The 23,624-nt window shown below is 38.8% G+C and overlaps 2 protein-coding genes across 3 annotated transcripts in view; both read right to left on the bottom strand.

Annotated features, from left to right (window-relative positions):
* Positions 1 to 984: 984 nt before the first annotated feature.
* il22ra2 (interleukin 22 receptor, alpha 2) lies at positions 985 to 6,864 on the bottom strand. Its single transcript, XM_039783437.1, is given in 7 exon segments — positions 985 to 1,505; positions 2,152 to 2,309; positions 3,476 to 3,618; positions 3,865 to 4,046; positions 4,838 to 4,958; positions 6,348 to 6,427; positions 6,429 to 6,864. Coding segments are annotated over 6 exon segments (741 nt in total). The 5' UTR covers positions 6,494 to 6,864; the 3' UTR covers positions 985 to 1,505; positions 2,152 to 2,159.
* Positions 6,865 to 9,508: 2,644 nt separating this feature from the next.
* Positions 9,509 to 23,624, bottom strand: part of ifngr1l (interferon gamma receptor 1-like) — a 20,042-nt gene continuing 5,926 nt past the window's right edge. Inside the window, exons 2-7 of one of the 2 annotated variants that reach the window (XM_039783906.1) lie at positions 17,579 to 17,705; positions 16,737 to 16,921; positions 14,059 to 14,246; positions 12,911 to 13,070; positions 12,068 to 12,183; positions 9,509 to 11,940 (exon numbers count right to left, since the gene is read on the bottom strand). In XM_039783906.1, the coding sequence (XP_039639840.1) occupies positions 11,593 to 11,940; positions 12,068 to 12,183; positions 12,911 to 13,070; positions 14,059 to 14,246; positions 16,737 to 16,921; positions 17,579 to 17,705 (1,124 nt within the window). In that variant the 3' untranslated portion in view covers positions 9,509 to 11,592. Of the gene's footprint in view, positions 11,941 to 12,067; positions 12,184 to 12,910; positions 13,074 to 14,058; positions 14,247 to 16,736; positions 16,922 to 17,578; positions 17,706 to 23,624 lie in introns of both variants that reach the window. The other variant, XM_039783905.1, reaches the window with a different exon arrangement.

The following is a 23,624-nucleotide window of genomic DNA, read 5'->3' as shown; positions in this document are numbered from 1 at the left end:
ACAGTATTGAGTCTTCAGTAGGAACCAATCGGCTTGGGGCTGGTAGGGAGGTCAGGAAGTATTGAGCAAAAGTATAAACACATTGTTGATTTTCATCCTTTCATGGGATTTATTTGAATAAGAAAAATATGGAATAACACCAGCTGTATCTTTGAAGTTTCAACTAACTAAAAAAAGGTTTTGAGACAGAATTAACTAGTGTAAACCTTGTCTGTGGCTTTTATTTGTAACGTAACACATACACAACAAATACATGATGCATTCTCAAAGTTTTGCATCCGAACAGTGTTGAAGTGTAAACTCTGTGCTTCACAGTGAAGCTCCAGTGATATGTTGCATATTGTGGCTGTACTGGAGGGCAAACAAGTACACATTGTGGTCACAGTGTTAACTTATGCAAACTTCATCGTTCCCATCCCTGAAACTCTAATTTTGGAGGAAATGTTAAGACAACAAATGACAAGATGAAATTGCTAAATAGCGTGGGAGAAAGCTGAACTAGGTATAAGGGTTTCAGTCGTGCCGTATGATTTCTGGTTACTGGGGTCAGTTGGAAGAATAATTTCACATCAGTGGCTCTACTTCACTGTGCTTGTAGTGTGTCTAAAGTGAAAATGAGCCATGCTTCATTAAAAAAAAATAAAAAAGACAAAACAAACCTAAATGAAAAAAGATAGATACAAAATTATCTTAACCCTTGTGTTGTCTTTCCGTCGACCAACTAGCAACTTTTTCTGGGTCAAAATTTAAAATTAAAACTTTTTGGTCAACGTTTTGGTCGTCTTTTTGGACACTTTTGTCACTTTTCCCCCGATGTTTTTGGCACTTTTTCCAGTGTTTTTTGTTTGTTTGACGATTTCTTTCAGCATTCTTTTGTCATTTTTTTTTTTTCAAAACAACACCCAAATTCAATGAAAGTAGTGAACTGATAATTTACTTTAGTAGTTGTATGGAACCATCTGCGTTTTTGTTTTTTTAACAATTTGATTGAAAGAAACCCCAAATTTGTGATTTAGAAACTTTTTGAAAATGGTTCTAATTTGACCCGAGGACAACAGGTGGGTTAACTCGAGGTCCACTCGCTGGCTTTTTCTGGAGCTCTGAACCACAGCTCACGTCATCATCAGCGAAGGCAGTTTTCTCAGTGATTCACTGAGGGGAAAAAGCTGCTAAGTAGACCTTGAGTTAAGTTAATTTTGTCAAACTACTATTTCTAATTAACTTTCACCAACAAAATGTATTTAAAAAAATAAATAAAGATAAAGCTCTTGAGTGAAACACTGTGTCCTGGAGGCTAAAATCATACTAAGTACTGTACGCTCAAAGTGAAAGTTTACCTACACAGTTCAACATGTCAGATCCTTAATGCTTTTGAGAAGAAAGTGCATCACTTTTATTGGCACGGATATTTATGGCTGCAGCCGTCGAGGTAGCGATGGATAATTAAAGCTGTGCTGATGGATGAAAAGTCCAGTCATTCAGTGCGTCATATTGCCAGAGTTTGTCTAAGGCAAAGAGAAGGAAAAAAATACAATGGAAAACGACGGAAAAGATTAATGAATCACACAAGAAACAACTGTCCAGTTTAACAATTTCACAGCTGTACACATCCGTCGCAGATCTAAAAATAGTGCAAAGGGTGGGGTGAGCAGAGGTAATTATAGTCATTGTGGAGAAAGTCTCCTGCTAAGATTTCTGCTCCAGGAGTTTCATTTTCCCTCCCTCTTTCTGTCTCACTGCCTCAGGCGATTGTTGTGCGACAGCCGATACTTGACTTCTCATCTGGTAATCTTTTGTCACAGCAGATGCACAACACAACGATACAGTCCAGCTCAGACACAATCATACAAAGCAGACACTTGTACCGTATTCTCACAGATGAAGCAGCTCTTTACTGCAGTGATCTGCACTGTTGTAGTCTTCATTTTTGACTCAACTAACTAACTTATTTTAACAAACGAAAAAGTGTAGTAATAATGACAAAGATGAGTTTCTGTAGGACATCTCAACTATCAGACTCAACACAACCAAGTGCAGATATAAGTGTGTGTGTGTGTGTGTGTGTGTGTGTGTGTGTGTGTGTGTGTGTGTGTGTGTGTGTGTGTGTGTGTGTGTGTGTGTGTGCGTGTGCGTGTGTGTGTGTACCCACACCTGTGTGATCACAGCGTAGTGAAACATTTCACAGAGCTACGAGCGCTACTCTTGGCCTGGAGGGGGATAATGGTCTGGGCTTGGAGGCAGCATTTCGTCTTGTGCTTCAGCTCATTCAGAGTTAGTTTGTCCGAGCAGCAGTCCATCTCAAACACCTTCTGAAGAGAAGAGAATAAGACAGTAAGGAAGTGAGGAAGTGGTTGTTGTTGTTGTTGTTGTTGTTTTTTTGGACTATGATGCACAGTTGTACACGTGAAACAATCTTTACATGGGATACTGTGCAGTCTGACAGAGACCTGATATGTAGGAAAGATGTAAGTTGTGGTTCTTTGTTGTTGTTCTTGTTCTTCTCTTTTTGTTGTTATTTTTTTATAGGTTATTGTTCTTGTTTTTGTTCTTCTTCTGCTCTTCCTCTTCCGCCTCCTCTACCTCTTCTTCTTCCTCTTCTATTTCGTAACAGTAGCAGCTGTAGTTTAAATGTCATTTCTTTCCAGTTTACACATTGAAGTGTTACATTTTATTTGCTCCATGTAAAATGCCATGATGGTGATTCTTTTAGTGCTGAAAGTTAGTCAGTCAGTCAGTCAGTCAGTCAATCAACAGAAAATTACTTCAACAATTTTGATAATTGTTTAATTGCCATAGTATTTTAGTGTAATAGTCATTTATCTTTCAATCATTTTCTGATTCCAGCTTCTGAAAAGTGAGGATTTGCTGTTTTTTCAGTTTTATATCATGAACTGAAGATCTTTGGACTGCTAGACAGACACGACAAGACGTTTGAGGCGTCACCTTAGAGTCTTGCGATAGGTGTTTTTCACCTTTTCTGACATCTGGCTAACTGAGATTTGCATTTTTACTAAACGACTACAACTGAACGAGTAATCGACCAATCGATTGGTAAAAATCTAATCTAATCGATAATGAAAATAACTTTCAGTTTCAGCCCTAAAATCTTTATTTATTTAGCTGATGCTTTTATCCAAAGTGCATTGTACCAATAGCAAATTAAGAATGTTGTTGAAAGACAAGCTCCATTCAAACCAAAGTAAATATTCATTTATTATTAATCTTTATTATTAAAAACTATGACACATTTCACATTATTTTATGTTCAGCTAAGCTGCTCTGGCAATGTGTATCAACTGAACACTGTTTTCCATGTAATTAGCAGTAGTAGTAAAATGCAGTGTGGCATATTCTTGAGGCTAGTGTGCCATAAAGAATAAAAATGATAAGGCATTTAAGAAATATAAAAGGATTAAAAAGTGTGTGTGTGCGTGTGTGAGTGTGTGCATGAGTGCGTGTGTATGTATGTGTTTACCTCCTCTCCACTGGTGTGTATGAGGTAGATCTTGTATTGCAGACTGCTGTGCATCTTCCGGACAGCCGGCCTGGGGGGCTTCACACGGACCACAATCCCTTGCTCCGTGACGTTCACCCTCAATACAGGAGAGCTGATTTTGGCTGCAGATACGATATAAGGATCTTGTTAAGTTTCCTTTTTTTTGCACGATGATGAAGCACAAAATCAAGTGAGGAGGGCCCAAAAAGATTCTAGAATGAATAGCTGTGGATGCGGGGAAGGGCCCATAGAAAATACCTTTCTACAGGGCCCAGGGCCCCTGGTTCTAAATAACAAACTAATTTTACCAGTGTCTGTTTCAGGTTGTGACAGTGCAGACGATGAGGAGGAGGAGAGTAAATACTCACTGTCCCAGCGTGGGCTGAACCTCGGGGAGAGGGCCCAGGCTGATTTTCTGGAGGGCAGGGAGACGGTGTGCACTCTGGCGTAGTACCACTCTCTGGGGTCAGAGGTCACAACGCTGAGATCACAGTGGTGCTTCTGGATCCCCTGACAGCCGTCTACGTCCAACCACTGAGGCTCGCCATAACTGAGGGGCAGACAGAGAGCCGGACACCAACACAGAGTTCACTTCACTCTGTGCAACATGGACCATAGTTACATGTCTTACTGGCTGTAATGGAAGAAGTACCAGATCTTTTACTCATGTAAAAGTAGCAATACCACAGTGTAGAAACACTCTGTTACAAGTAAAAGTCATGCATTCAAAAGTACCTTTTACTTAAGTGAAAGTACAAAAGTGTTAGCCTTTAAAATATACTTAAAGTACCAAAAGTAAAATAACTCATTATGCAGAATGGACCATTTCATAATGATGCATTAATGTGTACATCGCTGAAATGTTGCAGCTGATAAAGGTGGAGCTAATTTGAATTACATGATATAGTGCTGGGTAGGTTTTGAATTTTCCCTCAGATCAATAAAGACTTATCTTAACCTATAATAATACATCATAATGTATTTGTTGATTATATGTTGTAATATTAATCTGAATCTGCAAAGGAACTAAAGTTATCAAATAAATGTGGGGGAGTATTATGATTCCTCTGTAATGTAGTGGAGTATGTCTGAAGTAGCAGAAAATGGAAAAACTCAAGTAAAGTAAAAGTACAGTACTTAAGGAGTAAATGTACTTAGTTGGTTTTCACCACTGCCTTCTGGTAATCTACACAGCAATACATGTACTTCAGTGTTCGATTCAACATTCAAGATCAGATTTATTACTGAGGTGAGATTATTCCCTGGAAGACAGATTTTTTTTTGTAAAAAGTGAATCATTGAATCACACCACTGGTATTGTGTGTGTGTGTAATGTCTCACATCTTCCACTGGACGTAGTACTGCAGAGAGCTGCCGTTGGTGGGTGGAGTCCAGCGCACCATGTTTTTATAGTCCACGGAGTCAAACCTCACATGGGTGGCTGGAGTGAGCATCACTGGACCTGAGGAAGTTGTTGATTACATAATGGTTCATGAGGAGATAAGAGCATTAATAATTACGTTGGTTATTATACAGCAGCTCTTAAGTAAAGAACAAAAACAGATTTACAAACAGGACGGTAAACACAGAAAAATTAAGATAAGAAATGGAGTAAAACAAATTAAAAGTGTATCACAGCCAGAAGTCCAACTAGAAAGAATGAAGAAGGTGCATCCATTCCAAATAGCTTCTATATGGGCTCTGAAATGTTGTTAAAAAGTCAACATTTGGTGGGACAGAAGGGATTTCCTGAGCCTTTGAGTGACTCCTGAAAGATTTGAATTAGAAAGATGTCATTCACCGTTTAACCAAAACTAACTTTGGCCCTTGGTCAATTATCTTAAGGTTAACATTAAAACTAAAATATAATTAAATACGTTAAAGCTGATAAACTCGAGGAAGAATACAACTGTTTTGTTAAAAACATTAAAATACTGCAGTATTTTTGGTGTGCTGTATTTTGTGCCCTGGGATCAGTGATGTCTCAAAGACAACAAAAAAAGAAGGAAAACGATTTTTCTTGCAAGTGTTGCACACTGCAGCCTCATTAATGCGCACCACGGTTCCTAAAAACCGTGGAGTTCCTCGAAATCTCAGAGCTGTTACACACTCATGTTAGTCTTACAGATGTCATTCTATCCTGAGCATGCCCTAAACTAAGTCACATTTCTAATTTGTTATTGTTTTGTTATTAGTTTTTTTGTTGTAATTATGACATTTTGTATGATTTTTAAAGATTATTTTTGGGCATATTTAGGCCTTTATTTGACAGGACAGCTGAAGACATGAAAGGGGAGAGAGAGGGGGGGAATGACATGCCAAACCCGGGCCTGCTGCGTCGAGGAGTAAACTCTATATTTGGGCGCCCGCTCTACCAACTGAGCAATCCGGGCATCCCACATTTCGTAAGATTTTACGGATATCTTAGAATGATTACGATACAGATAACTTAACGTTTGTTGTACTATACCCTCACAATATCCAACACCATTTGTGATTCACTTAATTTACTGCTAAATCAAGTTCTATTCTGTTTCTTTTCACATTGTTCCGTAGCATTTTATTACATTTTATAAGAGTGTGTAGAAATCAGTATTTGTGAGTTCTGTTATTGGTGAGTTTGTTTTTTTAATTGGAGACCAATACATTTAAAGTTACACTCCTCGAGTTTGTGATAGCACCCATAAATCTGATTTTCCTCTCAGCTCAGTGTTGATGTTTTAAACCCAACACAGTGATTTGAAAAACATGAACAGTGATCGGAGAGAGAAATCAGGAGTGACTTTGAAATCAAATTTGTCAGACAATAACCATCCATACGGTCATAAAACATAAATACATCAGTGGTTACCTTGAACTGCGACACAGACACCCAGGTTCCCCAGCAGCACGGCGCCGAGCAGCAGACGGGTCATGGCGTTGACGCTGTTGTTGGGACGACAGACACAACGAGCCACACTGGACTGATGCTGCAGACAATGGGGCAGCCTTTAACATGCCATCAACTTCCCCTTTTAAATTCCACGATGGACCATTTACGGCACTTCTGACACAACTGTGACAGTTTTTTTACACAGAAGTACAGTTTCATGCAATTTACACGTGACACTGGCGGATCACTTTACCCATGTTCCAACCTTATCTGTGCTGTGATTTCGTATGTCTATATATGACTCAGTTAACCTCCAACCCTACACGTAACTCTACATGAGGTGGTTAAATCCTCAGGTGGAGGACAGAATCTTTTTAGAAAACAAAGTGAGTACTGACAGGTTCAATGTCATAAATACATTGTAGACATGCCACACAATGGCGTACATGAAACATTTTTAGATATAAATGAAAATTGGCAAGTGAATAATTTGACTATTCAATTCTCAACACAGTGGTTCTAAATCTTTGTCTGCCGTGCCCTCTTTGGAAGCTGAAGCAAATGCATGCCCACCAAACTAGTCACGGAACAAGCCTAATAACCTGTAACATGATCTTGAACATGAATTGCATTTTTCTTTCCATGCGTGTCTCTCATCAGTTTCTGTGTTGTGCAAATGAAAAATGTGAGTTCAACTTTGACCAACTAGTCAGATTTTTTTTAGACTCAAAGCTCTCCTGCTACACTGACAGTAAACCTGAGAGCAAAATAGGCTTCCTCATAATTGCTTAATGAGCATCACCTGTCTCAAAGGTCACATTTAAAAGAATGTAAAAGTAGGCATGCATGTTCCCCTTTAATAGTCCTTTTCACAGCAGACAGTTTAACGTATTATAGAAAAACTACACAATACCAGGACCCTGAAACCGAAGCAGCTAAATGGAATTTAGCCATCATTCATTTTGTTTATACCTGTGATTTTCGCTCTATGGTGTTTTAAGCCCCCAACGTCTCCTTCCAGGCAGCGCTGCGACCGTTGACTTCATGGCACCTAACCCTAACCATAACCCTAACCATAACCATAACCATTGCCTAATCCTAGTGCATTCCAGGCAGCGCTGCCTGGAAGGAAACGTTGGAGGCTTAAAACACTGATAAACATTATTTTCCTGCTGGGACATGTCAATATATCTTCCATGAAAAAGGCCTAATAAAACATTATTCAAATAAAGCTCTGCAAGGACGCGTTTCTCTTTACTAGCCGTTGTTTGTTCTCTGAAGGTTACAAATTCCAAGCATTTGTTACTGGAACAAGTGATAACTATCAGCTGTCCAAACAGTTAACTGGAAATGTGTTGTGTAATGGAACTAAGTAACAGATAGAAGGAGAGAAAGGAGGAGGAGTGACATCTCATTATCTACTTCACGTTTCCACTTTGTGTTAATTATTAATTATATTGTGAATGGGTTAATACCTATCTACAAAAGCTGCTGAGATTATCTTATTTTTTATTTCCTGCAGAACCTTAAAATAAATCTACATCATGACTGTGCAAATGTATTTCTATTCTTGTCGGTCATCTTTATTCAGTGTAAGTTTGCAACACTTCTATTCAGTGTTATTAAAACTTGTACTTCTTTATCCTTCAGAATGAATAGAGCTTGGGTGATTTTTGGTCACAGCACACAATGCTACATTAGTCATTCCCAGCCAGGGGTACTTGTACTTCTGCAGTAGCCAGAGTGTTGCAATTGAGCGTGGGTAAGAACAGGGCGCCCCAGTGGCCGAATGGATCAACTCCTGGTCGGGGGGGCCTTGGTTGCAGATCACTGAATGGTAAATGGTTAAACTTGATAGCTAAGAGCAATGGATAAAAGCTGAAATTGCTAAAAGTAGGCCAATGGATAGTTGAGTCGCTTCTGCCACTCCAAGTCGTAGAAGCACAAATGCAAACTTGTCCAAACTGACCTAAACATGACAGTTCAACGGTAAACAAATGTATCTCAACATTATCTACCTAATGGTAAATAACATCCAGCATGAATTCAGTTCAACTGAACACATTTTGAACATGAGGGCGGTGTTGATGGTGTTGCACTTGAGGCTGTTGGAGCATATCCGACAAAACCGCTGTATAATTTACCAGAAACCCTGAGCTCCTTTACCTGCAAACCAGATGCCAAAAATCATGTGAGGATACACACCTAATAGTGAAGTCTGTTATCGACTGTTACTGGAAACTAAAAAGGACTCCCTACTCCTACGCACACACAGTAAAGAGGAAGGAAACCCCACACACCCCCGCATTTCACACACACACACACACACACACACACACAAACAAACACACCTACGCCTGCATCTCTCTCACACACACACACACCTACGCCTGCATCTCTCTCACACACACACACACCTACGCCTGCATCTCTCTCACACACACACACTACCCCTGCATCTCACACACACACCTACCCCGCATCTCACACACACACCTACCCCTGCATCTCACACACACACTACCCCTGCATCTCACACACACACCTACCCCTGCATCTCACACACACACTACCCCTGCATCACACACACACACCTACCCCTGCATCACACACACACACCTACCCCTGCATCACACACACACACACACACACACACACACACACACACACACACACACACACACACACACACACACACACACACACACACACACACACACACACACACACACACACACACACACACACACACACACACACACACACACACACACACACACACACACACACACACACACGGTTTCAGAACAAGGAACGTGGTTTGCTCAAATGTCATGCAACATCATGACATGTGCTTCTCCCTTTACATGGTAACGTGACCGAATCTGACAGTGATTAAAATTTTAGTAGCAATAACTCAGCTGGAAATTGGCTACTACACTGAAATACCAACTTCCCTTCCTTAATGGGTAGCATTTCACTTACAGTAATTAGGTGAACCTAGCATAAGATTTGGGACACAGATGTTAACTGAAATTGTGTACAACATCCTATCACAACATCCCTTATTGTTTTTAACTACATCATTTTTTTGTAGAGCAGAATACAAACAGAAAAGGCCCAAAAAAAACACCTTTATCTTTTTTTAAATGATTTAATGCTATAAAAAAAAGACACTAGTGTGCAGACAGAAAAGAAAACCATATTATAAAAAGCACAGCGATAACTAGATACCGAGAAAGTAAATGAACATTTCATTAACATTAGAGAATCAAGTGCTTGAGTTTAATTAGCTGGCCCCTCATCCAAAATCCAAACTAGAGCTAACAACACATCCAAACATCATTACATCCAAACAATCACTCTGGCTGGTAATTATAGCTGTCCTTTCCCATTTGAAATTGCGGGACTAAAAGTGTTTGCACAAATAAAAGCACCAATTTTTTTTTTTTGTCATTGTCAGCATCACTTAAAAAAATGTGGTTCAGCCAGACACGGTTTTCATATGTTCAGCACTGAGTATAATCATATCAACCTTCTGAGATACCTTGCATTGACTTAACATCTGTGAGTTTTCATTTATTTAACACAAAAAAAGTTTAATGCAAAACAACAAAAAGCGACTGAAAAAATAAGTATACAAGTACGGAGATAATGCACAATACAATACAACATCACTTCCCTTCATCCTCCCGTGCAAGATCGCCACTCATTTCTTCAGAAAATTTATTAATTGCAGTTCTCAAACTGTATAAATGCATTTAAGACCTAATACATTTTCTAGGCCTGTGTCCCCCTGCATTAACTGTTCAATTATCTCTTATTTGCCAAATAAATGTCAAAACACAAATTTTTGACAACTCAGCTTGAACTCGTGGGTGTCTATACATTTATCTAAACAAATGTACTTTAGGGCAACAGCCAACCTTCCTCCTTCCAGCCATCCTTTAAAACCACACCTGGCTGTTGGCTTATGGGCTGTAGCAGCTAGCTGAGTGATTTTATATGGGAGCGTGTGTGTTTGGCTTTTCGTGAATAAATAATGTATTCATTTCTCCATCGTTCTCCTCCTCCAGATCTACCAGCAAGTCAGGGAGGGGAAGGAGGAGGCAAACATTTCTCTACAGATTTGGGTTGTTCTGTAATCGCTAAGCCACACTCAGGTTTTTAAGGGATCCAATCGACTCTGAAAGACTTGATCAACTATACTCGCCCAAATATTCCATTTCACACAGAATTAAGTCACATTATAAAAGTTAAGTTCTATTTCACTGCGACTTTAAGGTGCTACGAGCAAGTAGAAAAACGTGCAAATAAGCAAAAGGGAAATCGGCGGTAATTATTCCATAGTGAATACATTATGACCATTCAGTTTAGTAGCTGAAAAATGCATGCAATGTATGATTTGAATGAACAGATTTTTGTGTAATAGTATGGTTAGTATTTCAATATACATTACAGGATATAGAACACAGTTAAGTCCCTTTGAGCTATTGTGTAGGTTTCTGTACATGATAAAGGTAACAGGTAACAAGTGAAGTATCAGTTCAACAGTTAAGAGTCCTGTAGTAATAACCACATAGCATGACAACTTGTTGACCTATTTTAAGTCACTTTAGACCAAAATGTCTGTGACATGAATGTACTGTACTGTAAAATAATCAATCACGTTATATATGAGGTGCTTAACAAACATGTTCAGCACTGTTAGGCATGCAACGTTTGTGAAAGCAGAAGAATCGATCACAGGCTGCGAACGATTGAAACACAAAATTAAGCACTTAATAGACGGAAAACATTACTACACTGCTGACATTCTGGTGACTGATCCGATCTGGCAAATACTTTGATTTATTTTATCTTACAACTGTAAGGCCGTTTAACTAATGCAACTCTAGTTGCAATTGCTTTGCAGGAATATTTTCCCCAAAGGCTTGACATGAATCTAAACGCAAATAAAAATGTAAGTGAGGTCAAGGTGCACTAACAAGAATCATATTCCCAATTCTCTTTTCACTTGGCATTGAGATGGTCTGACAAGGAAATAACACAAACCGAACCAAGTGAAATTTGCAACGACGACTGTAAGTCGCTGTTGAGATTTAGATTTTCATAGTTTTCCGTTTTAATGACAAGCGGTTGCAGGATTCCAGGAGAGTGGCTCTATTTTCCTAATGGCAAACATTCAATTTGCGACAACGTTCAGATAGTACAAGTTCCACCTTCAGCCACGGTAGCCCTCGGCCAGTTCACCTGGTGCAAACTCAACCAACACCGGACGACTCTCATAACCAGAGGGGGCTTCATCTTCATCAAAGTTACTGCCTGGCATGTACCCCGGTCCTTCATCATTCCCTACCTCCACGTCATCAGACACACCTTCATCCTCGGTCGACACGCCAATGGGCAGACGCAGTTCGGGCTCAGTAGAGGAGGTGACAGTAGCTGTGAATTCATTTTCTTCTGTTGGCAGTAAAGGTGTCGGTGAGGTAGCCTCCACTTCTGGCACAGAGACCGTCTCTTGAATCAGTCCCGGTCCACCGGTCCACTGCTTCACTTTACTCTTGAAGGTCTATAAAGACAACAAAGAGGAAATTCAAAAACCTGTTCCTCCAGTGGGGAAAAATCTTCTAGCACATTCAAACCGAATAATTTCCATGTAAATGATCAAATAAAGAGAGTTGGTAGCATGAACATACCATAGAGTTTGGAATAGAAGTTAAAGGCATGGTCTTTTTTCGGTACACCATGAAGAGGACAAAAGCAACTGCACTCCCGAACAACAGGGTGCCCACGACGCAGATGTGGACGATATCTAGACAAAACAGATGTAAAAGTGAAAACATTTCAATCCTTTATCCTGGTTAGTTACTAGATCACAGTGTTTACAGTCACCTCATTAAATATGTGGCCTTTCCTTAAAGCTTAAAGTGTATTGGGGATGTGAGGGACTATTAAAAAGGACAAATCCTTCTAATCTAAATGTGGACAAAACATCAGAAAAGACTGTGCTGTGAAAATCACTTACAGCTCTTCTTTTTATTGCTTTCCAACAGCACTGCAAATTGTATGTTCATTTGTGTGTATGCAGGGAGTTGTTTTTTTCCTTGATCTACAACGATCAAGGGGGGCAGAAAATGTTTTGGAACCACTGATCTAACTATCCAGATTTCAATGGGTGAAGAAACATTTTAACTCTGGTCTGAGATCCCCCTTTTAAAAAAGTAGCTGCCTATTTCCAGCAGAAACTCAATGGAGCTGTGGTTTACTCTTATGGAGGGGTTTATATTTAAGGAAAGATCCAGCCATTGGGGATTGCTTTTCTGGCATGCCTCAGGTGTAAGATGATCTGTTTTGCTTGTTTTACAATCATCTAAAACATTTGCTCATACATCAGGTTTTGGCATCAGTCCCTTTGAGTCAAAGAGCAAGACCGTTCTTCTTGACTCATCATCTTGCACTGACTGTCAGAGCTGACATAACAGCATGACCAATCTTGACTAGGGAACCAAAACAAAAAAATATTCAAAATATTACTCAACAGCTTGGGGATTCTTCTACTGGATGGACGCAGTACGGTTGTGTCCCTTGAACTGAAATTTTCTTCATCTCCCCGCTCATCGTCAGACAGTGTTTCTTCTGTGCAGCATCCACTGGAAGCTTCTCCTCACACACACTGTCCACACACTGCCACCTGTAGTGCTGCTGCACAAACAAACAGTGAGGCTCCTTTTTAACAAAACTTCAGTAACTCATTTGTACACAAGTTGCACAAGGTTTAATGTGTGATGCAACATGAGAGCACCATCCACATAATGGTAAGCAGTTGTACTACTACCAGGGTAATTAAAGAAAAAGAAATAAGCAGTGAAACTGAATGAAAACTAAAAATCTTGAAGAAAAACTTAAACTAAACTGAAACTGTATTGCCAGGTTAAAAAAAACAACTAATAAAAATAAAATAGAAATGAACATAAATCATTTCAGTTTTTTTTTTTTTTTTTGCTATAATATATCACAGGAGGCATCAATTTCCGTCAGCTCTTGTGGCGCTGTGCCGTAATAACTTCACATCAGACACTAAAGTGGTGCAAAGATTAAACATTAAAAGGCATACTATGTAACTTTTCGCTCCCCCTACAGGTTGTCTCAATGGAACTACAGCTTGCGCGGCTGTAGTTCCAATGAGACAACCTGTAGGGGGACCGAAGAGGGAAAAGTTACATACCGGTAGTATGCCTTTAATTAAACCTTGTGTTGACTTCGGGTCAAATTGACCCATTCTCAAAGAAAGATTTAACAATTAAAAACGTTGGAAAAAGCAAAAACAAACTGTGAAAAAAAAGGCATCAAAAATGTCGAACATTTTCTATGTATATGTAGCTACATACTTCTGAGACCTTATACCTGGCCCTAACAAAACTAAAACTAAATATATGTCAAAACTAAAACTAAACTTGAAGTAAAAATAAAAAATAAAATCGAATTGAAAATTCAAAACTATAACCCCAATTACAACAAATTAATGATATTACTACTAATATTACTAACAGTTGTAGTCCCTGCTTCTCCCTTTGCTAAACTATCGTTTGACTCAATTGACACAAGTCTACAGCTTATTTCCTCATGTTTTCATCAATGTCATAAACCTCAGAAGGCAAAGAAGATGCAAAACTGCGTGCAGTCTGACCTGGTTCGTGGTCATGACATCATAATGAAATATAGGTAGCGGTGCATCATTGCTTTTCCTAGACCTAGGATTGGTGTTTTTACTCCTCTGCAGCTTATGCCGGTACACCAGCCAGGGATGCGTGAAGCGGACCAGGACAGTGTTATCCGGCTGGGCAGTGACGTTTACTGGTGGGAAGTCCACAAAACCTGGAAACCAACATGAAAATGCTTTAATCATGATCTCTCATTTTATGTTAGAGACTGTGGCTTATTGAGAGGATATGAAAAGCTAACCATTACTCTGACATTTTACAACCTTAATAACTTGGAATAGAAGCTTTGGACAAAAGTAATCGTTTAAAGTCAGATGTATTATGTTGCATTTTACACATAACTTCTCACTTAAATGCATTGCCTCCTCAAAAAACATTTGCAATGCTGTTTTTCCTTCAATATTTTGAAACCTGTGTTTACAACTCTGTTAGAGATGCATGTGCTTCTGAATATTACCGCCACCAACGGTTGATCAGTGCAATAGTGTGAAACTGTCAGCAGGAATGTACATGTATGGTTTGTATTTCGTGCGCGTGCATCCACAGATGCATGTGCATGTGACACAAACAAAACAAGGACCCACATTTGAAAACATTGCTGCATATCTCCAAACCTCCACAGGGTACTTTAAGTGTTTTAGTCCACTTTTTGGAAATGCTGTTTCACTAGCAAAAATCAATATAAAAGTAATTAAAAGAAAATATAGTGTATAAAGTGGATGGCAGATGATTCACTCCATTTAATGCAACAAATTCCAGGTATTGTATTTAAGATTTTATTAGTGGCTTTTCTTGCAAGTCACATTTATATTTTCCTTTAGGATTTTAGACTGCAGCCCACTAACAAAAAGGAATGATCCCATTGACTTTGGTGATTGCCCGACATTTCCTCTAGGGCAGTGTTTTTCTACCTTTTTTGAGCCACGGCACGTTTTTTACATTAAAAAGTTATTGGATGGATTGCCTGAAATTTGGTACACAAATTCATATCTCACTCTTGATGACTTGTAAGAACCTTGGTAACCACTAACATTTCATCTAGCATCATCATTAGGTCAAAGTTTTAATTTGTCCAAAACTTTGGTTTATAAATAATGAAATGTCCATCAACATCAGCTCTTCTTTGTGTTTTAGTGCTGATTATAAAATATTAGTATGCTAAGACACTTAACTAAGATGGCAAATATGGTAAACATCAGCATGTTAGCGGTGTCACTATGAGCATGTTATGCTGATGTTAGCGTTAAATTCAAAGCACCACCGTGCCCGAGTGCAGCCTCACAAAGCTGCTAATATGACTGTAGGATGTAGAGGTGTTATGCCAGATCAGAACTAGTTCGTAAAACATGCTTTATGACCACATCATAAATCAAAAGTGTTTATAGTTGTTCAGAACGACTACACGTGAAGGTGGAGTGAAATATTTTGAAAAGCTATTTTACCCTTGGATATTTTCTGTATTTAGGAGATGGATTAGTGATTAACTCATCAAATCAGGTTTCCCAATTAAAGGGACTGTTCGTTATTTATTTAAGGGGCCACCATAGGAGTTTTGGGACCTTTTGTCAAAATAGACATGCTGACCCTCCCCTCGCCAGTAATAATTTTTCTATGACCCTCCAAAACAGCAAAGATATATAGATTCATGTTTTTTTACAGCCATGACGTACGTGACTAAACCTCTGCATTCTCATCTGACGCATCACACTCCTCTGTTATGGTGAGGTGGCCATTTCAGTAGATTTACTCACCAACGTTGTTGTGGAAACACAATAAGCATGGAAACCAAATGCACACTTCCTGCATTACAGCATTACTTCAAATACTAAGTTACTCCTTAGTAAACTAGTATTCACATGAAATAAAACAATAAAATATTGAGACCATTCAGCAAAGCACTCTGGGTAACATTCAACACACAAACTGGTTGCTATGGACTCGTCACTAGGCTTCCTCCACTTCGCCGTTTAAACAAAGTGGAATAAACGTATAAAAGTCCAAATCTACACAAAACCCGCAATCAATTAGTAAGCTGACATCAAATGTGGCATTTAGGAAACCTTTATTGCAACCTTGGCAGGGTAAGATGTCCAGACTAGTGCAACACAAATTTTTGTTTTTTTGCGTCCTGCTGCTCGTATATCGTCAGCCAGGAAATATTTTTTTTACTAAAGCAGTATATGAAATCAGATTTATTACCTACCACCATTTACTTGTTTTGTGTTATTTAAGATATTTATAAAATATCTGGTCATGCCAGACGTAATTATTCCACTCATTTTTTAAACAATGCAATTATCCATTTCAGCCACCAGGGGGGCAGTCATTGTTCTATATCTATGGGAGCAGTGGTCTCCCTGCCCCACAGCCAAACTCATGGGTCAGACCCATCTGGTAGCGAAGAAGGGCCGAGACTAAGAGCTACATGGAAAAATATGCACCAAACAAGCCACTTTGAAATTTTGCTGTTTCTATGACTACAAAAGTTGGGTAACTAAACTAAATACTATACTATAGACTAAATATTTTTGGATGACTCCCCTCAACAAAGAATAAAAAGACATAACCCTCCCCTATTTTCCTCCGGTGGTCCATTCCATAAATACCGAACGGTCCCTAAATGTTCTCCGACATCAATACTCACATATCTGACCGTCCAGAGAGTCCTTGAAATAGCTGAAAATGATTCCATCATGAGGGGCGGGAATAGATTCATTCTGTCCCATTACGGCAGTTACGGTAAGATGGTAGACATTACTTGGATCAGAGAGAAATGACAAGTCGGCTTGTAGTTCCGCTGGTGGGTCCACCCAAACAACATCAGGAGCACTGGGGAAACAGACAGACAAGAGCGACTTCGTCAAGAGAAAATAATTAGCTAATAACAAAGACTAAAACTATTATGTAATAATATGTCTTCAGAAGTTTTAAACACATTTAAAAATAGTTTTGCTGCTGTACATGTGTAAACAGTCAATTAATGCTTTTGTCAGGAACCAATTATTATTATTATTATTATGTTATTTCCTAGAAACACTTTCAAACCCTAACCTAAAAAGAGATTTGTACATGAAAAATTACATGTACAAAATTCTTTTAATTGTAATGAGCAGTTATAAGGATATCCTTAATTCAAATATGTATATTTAAGAACAATTCAAGCCCTAATCAAACATGTGGTCCCATCCACTTACCCATTAGTTTTTAAAAGAGCAAAGTACTTTGCCGATTTGCCCACCTCCTGCAACTATGAATGAATTACTTCCCAGCAGAGTGCTGTTGGACATTATTTATACAGAAAGGCAGTGTGTATTTTTTGGCAAGAATAACGTGTACTGTGTACTGTATAGTTAGAACCAAGGGCTGATCAAGGATTACTAAATTATCTCTGTAAATGTTAGTTTGTAGCAGAAACCATCTTAAAAAATATATAGTTTTAAACAAACAGATTTTTAGCATGGAACATGAACAAAGGAAAACACAAACCCATTTAAACTTGATGTTGCTAAAATATTGATTCGGAATCTAAGCCCTGGCGAGAGCTGGTCGTAACTCCAATTCAGAACGTTGTGCAGATTGTGGCAGTGCAAGGTCGCGTTGATCGGCGGCTCCACTGTGGAAACACAGAGACACAAACATCAGCCTGCAGATATTTTAAAGTGCTCATATTGTGCTCATCTTCAGGTTCATAATTGTATTTAGAGGTTGTGCCAGAATAGGTTTACATGGTTTAATTTTTACAAAACACCATATTTTTGTTGTACTGCACAATGCTGCAGCTCCTGTTGAGCTCTCCGTTTTAGCAACAGAGTGAGGCATCGCACTACTGTTACTGTACCTTAGTTGGAAGTTGCACACGTGCAGTAGCTAAGTAAGGACTACCAGCCAGTCAGAAGCAGAGTATGAGGGCGTGCCACGCTAGCAGCTAGGCGAGCATTATAACGTGCGTTACAAAGTGACGCACGTTCGTCACGGAAGTAAAGGCTGGACTACAATAGAGCTGTTTGGAGCAGTTTGTGAACAGTGTTTTCTGTTGGAGATGGTAAGTCCCTTTGGAGTAGACTTTGGGCTTTTCACTTTGTAAACCTATAACATTTACAAAAAAAAAGATATAGAACAAAAAAAAGGAAAGGGAAAGCCAAAGCATAATAATATGAGCACTTTAAAGCATTCAAATTTGACACCGAATGTCTTCAACCACCTAAACAAAACCATGAATTTAATATCAGACGGCTTAATTGTTATGCTGTAGGTGGAGCTCCCTTTTACTTACACAACTCTGGTACAAGCAGCTAAATATTGGCTAGGAATGACAATAACAAGAACGTTCAATGAAGAGAAATCCCCCCTCTGTAAATGACCTAAATGTTCATGAAAGCTCTTCTGTACAGACTCTCAGCCGAACTCTCACACTGCCCTTCTTCTTGAGTCTGTAAAAGTCAGGGAGGCTGGGGATTTTCAAACTTCCCACTAGAGGGCGCGGCATGCAAACTTAAACAATATTTTCCTGGTGAACCTCTTTCAGTATGGAGCTAGAACAGTGACCGTACCCTGTGGTATTGAAAATAAAAATTGGCATTGAAACAACAAATATTGGCACTGAAAAATCTTGAACTGAAATATAAAACACAAACATCAAAAAGCTATAATCTCACAATCCTATTACATAATTTCATATTTTTGCATTATGATAGGTTTTTCAATGTCAATCTACATTTTTTCTTGATGTCCTTCTTTAGTGAGTTTTTTTTTTTTTATGCGGTCAGGATTTTTGCAATGTCACTGGTTTTCAGTTTCAACTTTCTGTCGCTGTTTTGGCATAGAGAGGAGGTGCTTGAGGGGAGGGACAAAGAGGGCGAAGTAACGGTTAATTTGCATAGGCTACTAGTGAGAGATCACAGCTCCACAGGAATCCTCACAGATGTGTTATTACCCATATCTAAAATGGCTTCCACAAGTTCACCTGGAACCTCCAAATCTCAAGAAAGTCTGATTATCTCTGCCATTTTTTTTCCCCCACATAGAAGCGGGCTGGTTTAGGGTTAACTTTTAATGTAGGCTGTGCTGTTTTGGCAGAGGTTAGCTAAACAAGCGCTAACGCTAGCTAATACCACATCAGCTAGCCCACTTGGGGGTTTAAAGTGATATAAATAGTGCACCGATTGAGTTTTGGTATTGAGCTTGTAGGGTGGAGGCACTTGTGCCGTGATGTGCCAGTCTTTAAGAGGATTGTCTGCTAGATCCCTCCAACATTTATGCATTTATTTTGTACCCACTATATATTTGTACCACGCCTCCAGAGGGACCTTGACACTTTCCCAGACTTCTCCAAGACCCTGTGCAGCTTAAAAATGTTCAATTAAACCTTTTTTAAATTTTGTTTTGGATATTTATTATGGCCATACAAAATTAAATGCACACCTAAAATATATTCAAGTAAGAATTTGACTCTATATTGCATAAGAAGTTACAGTAAATGCAATGATAATGCAAATGAGGTTTAATGTCTACTGGCCTATGCAAAAGGGTACAAGTCCCATTTTGTGACTTAAAACCGTTTAAGTGTAAAACACTGTGTAAAAGTGTAAATGGTAAATATCCACAGGCTGACGTTGCAGAACTTCCTGAAGCGTTCTCAGCAGTCTCTCCATAAATTGCCTCCCAGTCGAAGGGGACTGTAATTATACATAACTCAGTGAAATCGGATGAAAACATTTAAAAGTAATGCCTTTAATCCAGAAATACCACAGAAATACTTGTTATTTACAGGCAAGTTTATACATTTATGTCCAAGTAAACCATTAACCGCTAATATTTTCGACATCAGTTAAACAGTTAAAAAATATTGTACTGGGCGCCCAGATTGCTCAGTTGGTAGAGCGGGCGCCCATATATAGAGGTTTACGCAGCGGGCCTGGGTTCGACTCCAACCTGCGGCCCTTTGCTGCATGTCATTCCCCCCTCTCTCTCCCCTTTCATGTCTTCAGCTGTCCTGTCAAATAAAGGCCTTAAAATGCCCTAAAAAATAATCTATACAAAAAAAAATAAAAAAGTACTGGACTGGTTTACATGATCATGTTAACTATTATGTTCAGCTAAGGCAGTTTGTCAGTAACTGTGTCTTCCCAGTTTTAAGAGATGTCAGTGAACGTGTTGCCTAGAAACCTGTCAGTCAGCAGCTATACTTGTGATTGGAGGAGAGTTATGGGGGAGGGGCGTTAAGGTTCCGTGACAGTGTTAGCCAGGTAGAGAGCGGAGCTCTTCTCTTAATCCATCCATGAAACAGCAAATGAGAGACGCAGGAGAGTCACGCCTTGTGTAACCCTAACCTTAAAGTGATGGTTCGGAGTAATTCACCCTAGGGTCCTTTGCACCATGACCTCGAGCCAAACACCCCCCAGAAGCTTTTTTCACCTGGGTCTAACATTGGGCTTTCCAATCCATCGTTTTATGAGAGCATAACCTATATATACTAGTGTAGACCTTTGGTATCATTTTGGGCATTATTAGTGGGGTCATTTAAGAGATACAAACGTGGGTCCATTAGCCCCGCGCTAAGCTACTCAGCGGCTAACGCTACTCTACGCTAACTCGCCCAGTGTTAGACCCAGGTGAAAAAAGCTTCTGGGGGTGTGTTTGGCTCGAGGTCATGGTGCAAAGGACCCTAGGGTAAATTACTCCGAACCATCACTTTTACCCAGACATCAAGAAATCATAATGTAAACAAATTTCAAAGTGAAATAAAATAATAGGATTGTGAGATTATAACTTTTTGATTGTTTTATTTATCAGTTGAACATTTTTCAGTGCCAATATTTGTGGTTTCAATGCCAATTTTTATTTTCAATACCACAGGTCACTGTTTTAGCTCCATATTTCAGTGGGTCTACCGGTTCTGACACAGAAGCATAAATATCTAAAAAAACAGGAAATATTTTTGGCTTTTAGAAAAAAAAGTTCAGATACATACTGTTTATTTCTTTGAACTTAGTGGTTGAACTGCAGCGTCATCTTTTTTTTTCAATCTAATTTACCAGAAAGGTTACGCAATGGCACTTCTGAAACCCGGAAACGGAGAAAAAAAAAAGAAGAAAAAAAAAAGACATTTTCCAACAGGCCACACATTCTTCCTCAAATCCAAAATAGCAAAATCAGAGCACAAAAGACAGACAGTGTTCTTCTTTTAAATCTTTTGTAAACTGATCCCCACTTCAGTGCTGGGACTTACAGTTTAATTTAATTTCATCACCATAATAAAACATTTTGATGGCAGGGCTGATCAGCACGCTTTCAGCATGTTTACACAAGCCTGATGTTTCACCTCCTGTTACAGGAAGCAGCCATGCCTCATAGCATTGCTCAGTTATTGTGTTGTTGATTTTCTTTTTCTTAACAAAGCATCAATTATTAAACCAAACAGCTCCCACTTCTTTCAACGTCTTATTTCAGAGATAAACACAATAAAAACAAGAAAATATAATTTCTTACTATTTCATATACAGCCTTTTTAATTTTTGTTTTGTTATGGTTTACCGAAGCAACACAAAATGGTGGAATGGTTTAAATGACTACACTAGCTCAGACTAGGTGTACACATTATCAGATCATCAAACTGATGACATTGTCTCTTTAAAAAGGTCCAATGTGTAGGAATTTCTCCCATCTGGCGTTGAGATCATATATCGCAATCAACTCTCTCGCACCACGCAGTTCAAAGTACGTATTACAGCTACGGTAGCCTTCACTCTTTTTTTTCTGATGACGCTGGTCTCTTGCTCTTTTCAATATCCTTTTTCTTTTTCTGGGTGAAGAAGAAGACTCCTGTTCCTGAAATTTGGATTTTGAATACGTGTGGTCCTCCATGTTTCCTTCTTCAAACTTGCCGGGGCCGGGAAGCGACGATACCCATTAGCAGCATTAGCAGCACATGTGAGTTTATCATGTGACAGCGAAAACGCGAAAGGCGGAGCAGTACATCCCGTATGTCCCTTACCGGCTAACGTATTTCAAGATGGCGCATGAATATGGAGCGTCTAACCCAGTTCATGGAAATGCAAATGTAAAATTTCAAGCCAAAAGGAATACTTGGAATTGATGGTGGTGGTAAATATTGAAGTTTGTGAACTGGCAACACACATTTTGAGAATGAACAACTAAAAACGATACACACTGGACCTTTAAGTGTTTTTAGGGAAAAAAGAAAGAGAGGAAAGAAGACAGAAATTATAATAAAAAAAATAAGTGTTTTAGATTTGTTTTTTATTTGTGAAGATTGACTTTGGCCTGGCGTGGCATTTCAAAGTAAAAAAAAAAAGAAGACGATAATGGCTTCAAGGTGAACACACCTTATACTGTACAGCCTAAGAGGAAAAAAATGAGTAGATTTCAGTTTAATTTCCTCTGAGAACTAACATTTATGTACATGCACGTGATAAGATACACCCACGCAAACATAGAGAGGCTCAAAAACAACTCGAGACGGGAGAGGTGTGGACGAGAAATCAATGATGGAAGCATATGTACTGTAAAAGAAGTGATAACCGCAACAGTAAAGTCGGTCGCTGAGGGCGATTACCACAAAGTAGCACAACACGCACCCACACAATTTCATTTCACAGATTTAACTTCCGTTTTATCTTCTTGCAGTTTGAACGTTTTCTGAAAATGCTAAATATCTTGTGTATTGACAAGAGAAAATGTAGGGATTAGAAATGATTTACTACACCGAGCATGTTTAGAAGTTTATATGAGTGAAGCAAATTGTAAAAGTCCCCTTAAGAGAACAGAAAACAGAAGCAACAGTAGCCGACACGGCTGACAGATTTGTGCATACAAAGCAAAAAAAAAAAAAACGTCTTCAGAAGGAGGAAGAGAGAGCAGATGCTATCAGACTTAAAAAGGAGGTCACTGTTGATGTGCATAACACTTGCCACAAAATGTTCCAGAGTGTTGCCACAAAAGACAGTACTTTCAAAATGAGTTCAAACATAAAAACAGGTGCCCTGAGATACGTTTATTTTGCCCAGAAAGTAAGATGTGAAAGTAAGTCCAACAATGTGCAATGAAATGAATGATGTGCCATAACATGATTGTGTGGATAAATGGTAGCATGCAAGTACAATATGTTTCTTCTACTTTTTGATATTAATATCCAGCTGTATTTCGTTTTTTAGTCATTGTCTGTCTTTCTTGGTTAAATTTGTTGCTGTAATTACTGTAATATACATTTAATATTTTCTTGCATATTTTGGCACTTTTGTATTGTTATTTTTAAATCTCTGATCGACTTTGCAACTAATTGGAGTTTTGACAATGACCATAAAGTTGCAAAGTCGATCAGAGATTTAAAAATAACACAAAAGTGAATTCTCATTCTGACTGCAAGTTTGCAGTCAGAATGAGAATTCAGTTTAACTGCAACCACCAACAATGACGTCAAAATGCTTTACAGAAGGAGCGAAAAGTAAAGAAAATAGACGGATAGAAAGGGAAATAAAGACGTGTACATAAACTGCACACCGTACAAACAGAT

This window comes from Perca fluviatilis, chromosome 19, assembly GCF_010015445.1.
Source record: "Perca fluviatilis chromosome 19, GENO_Pfluv_1.0, whole genome shotgun sequence".
NCBI classification, from domain to species: Eukaryota; Metazoa; Chordata; class Actinopteri; order Perciformes; family Percidae; genus Perca; species Perca fluviatilis.
The sequence above is the reverse complement of the archived record's forward strand: the minus strand, read 5'-3'. Positions and strand labels throughout refer to the sequence as shown.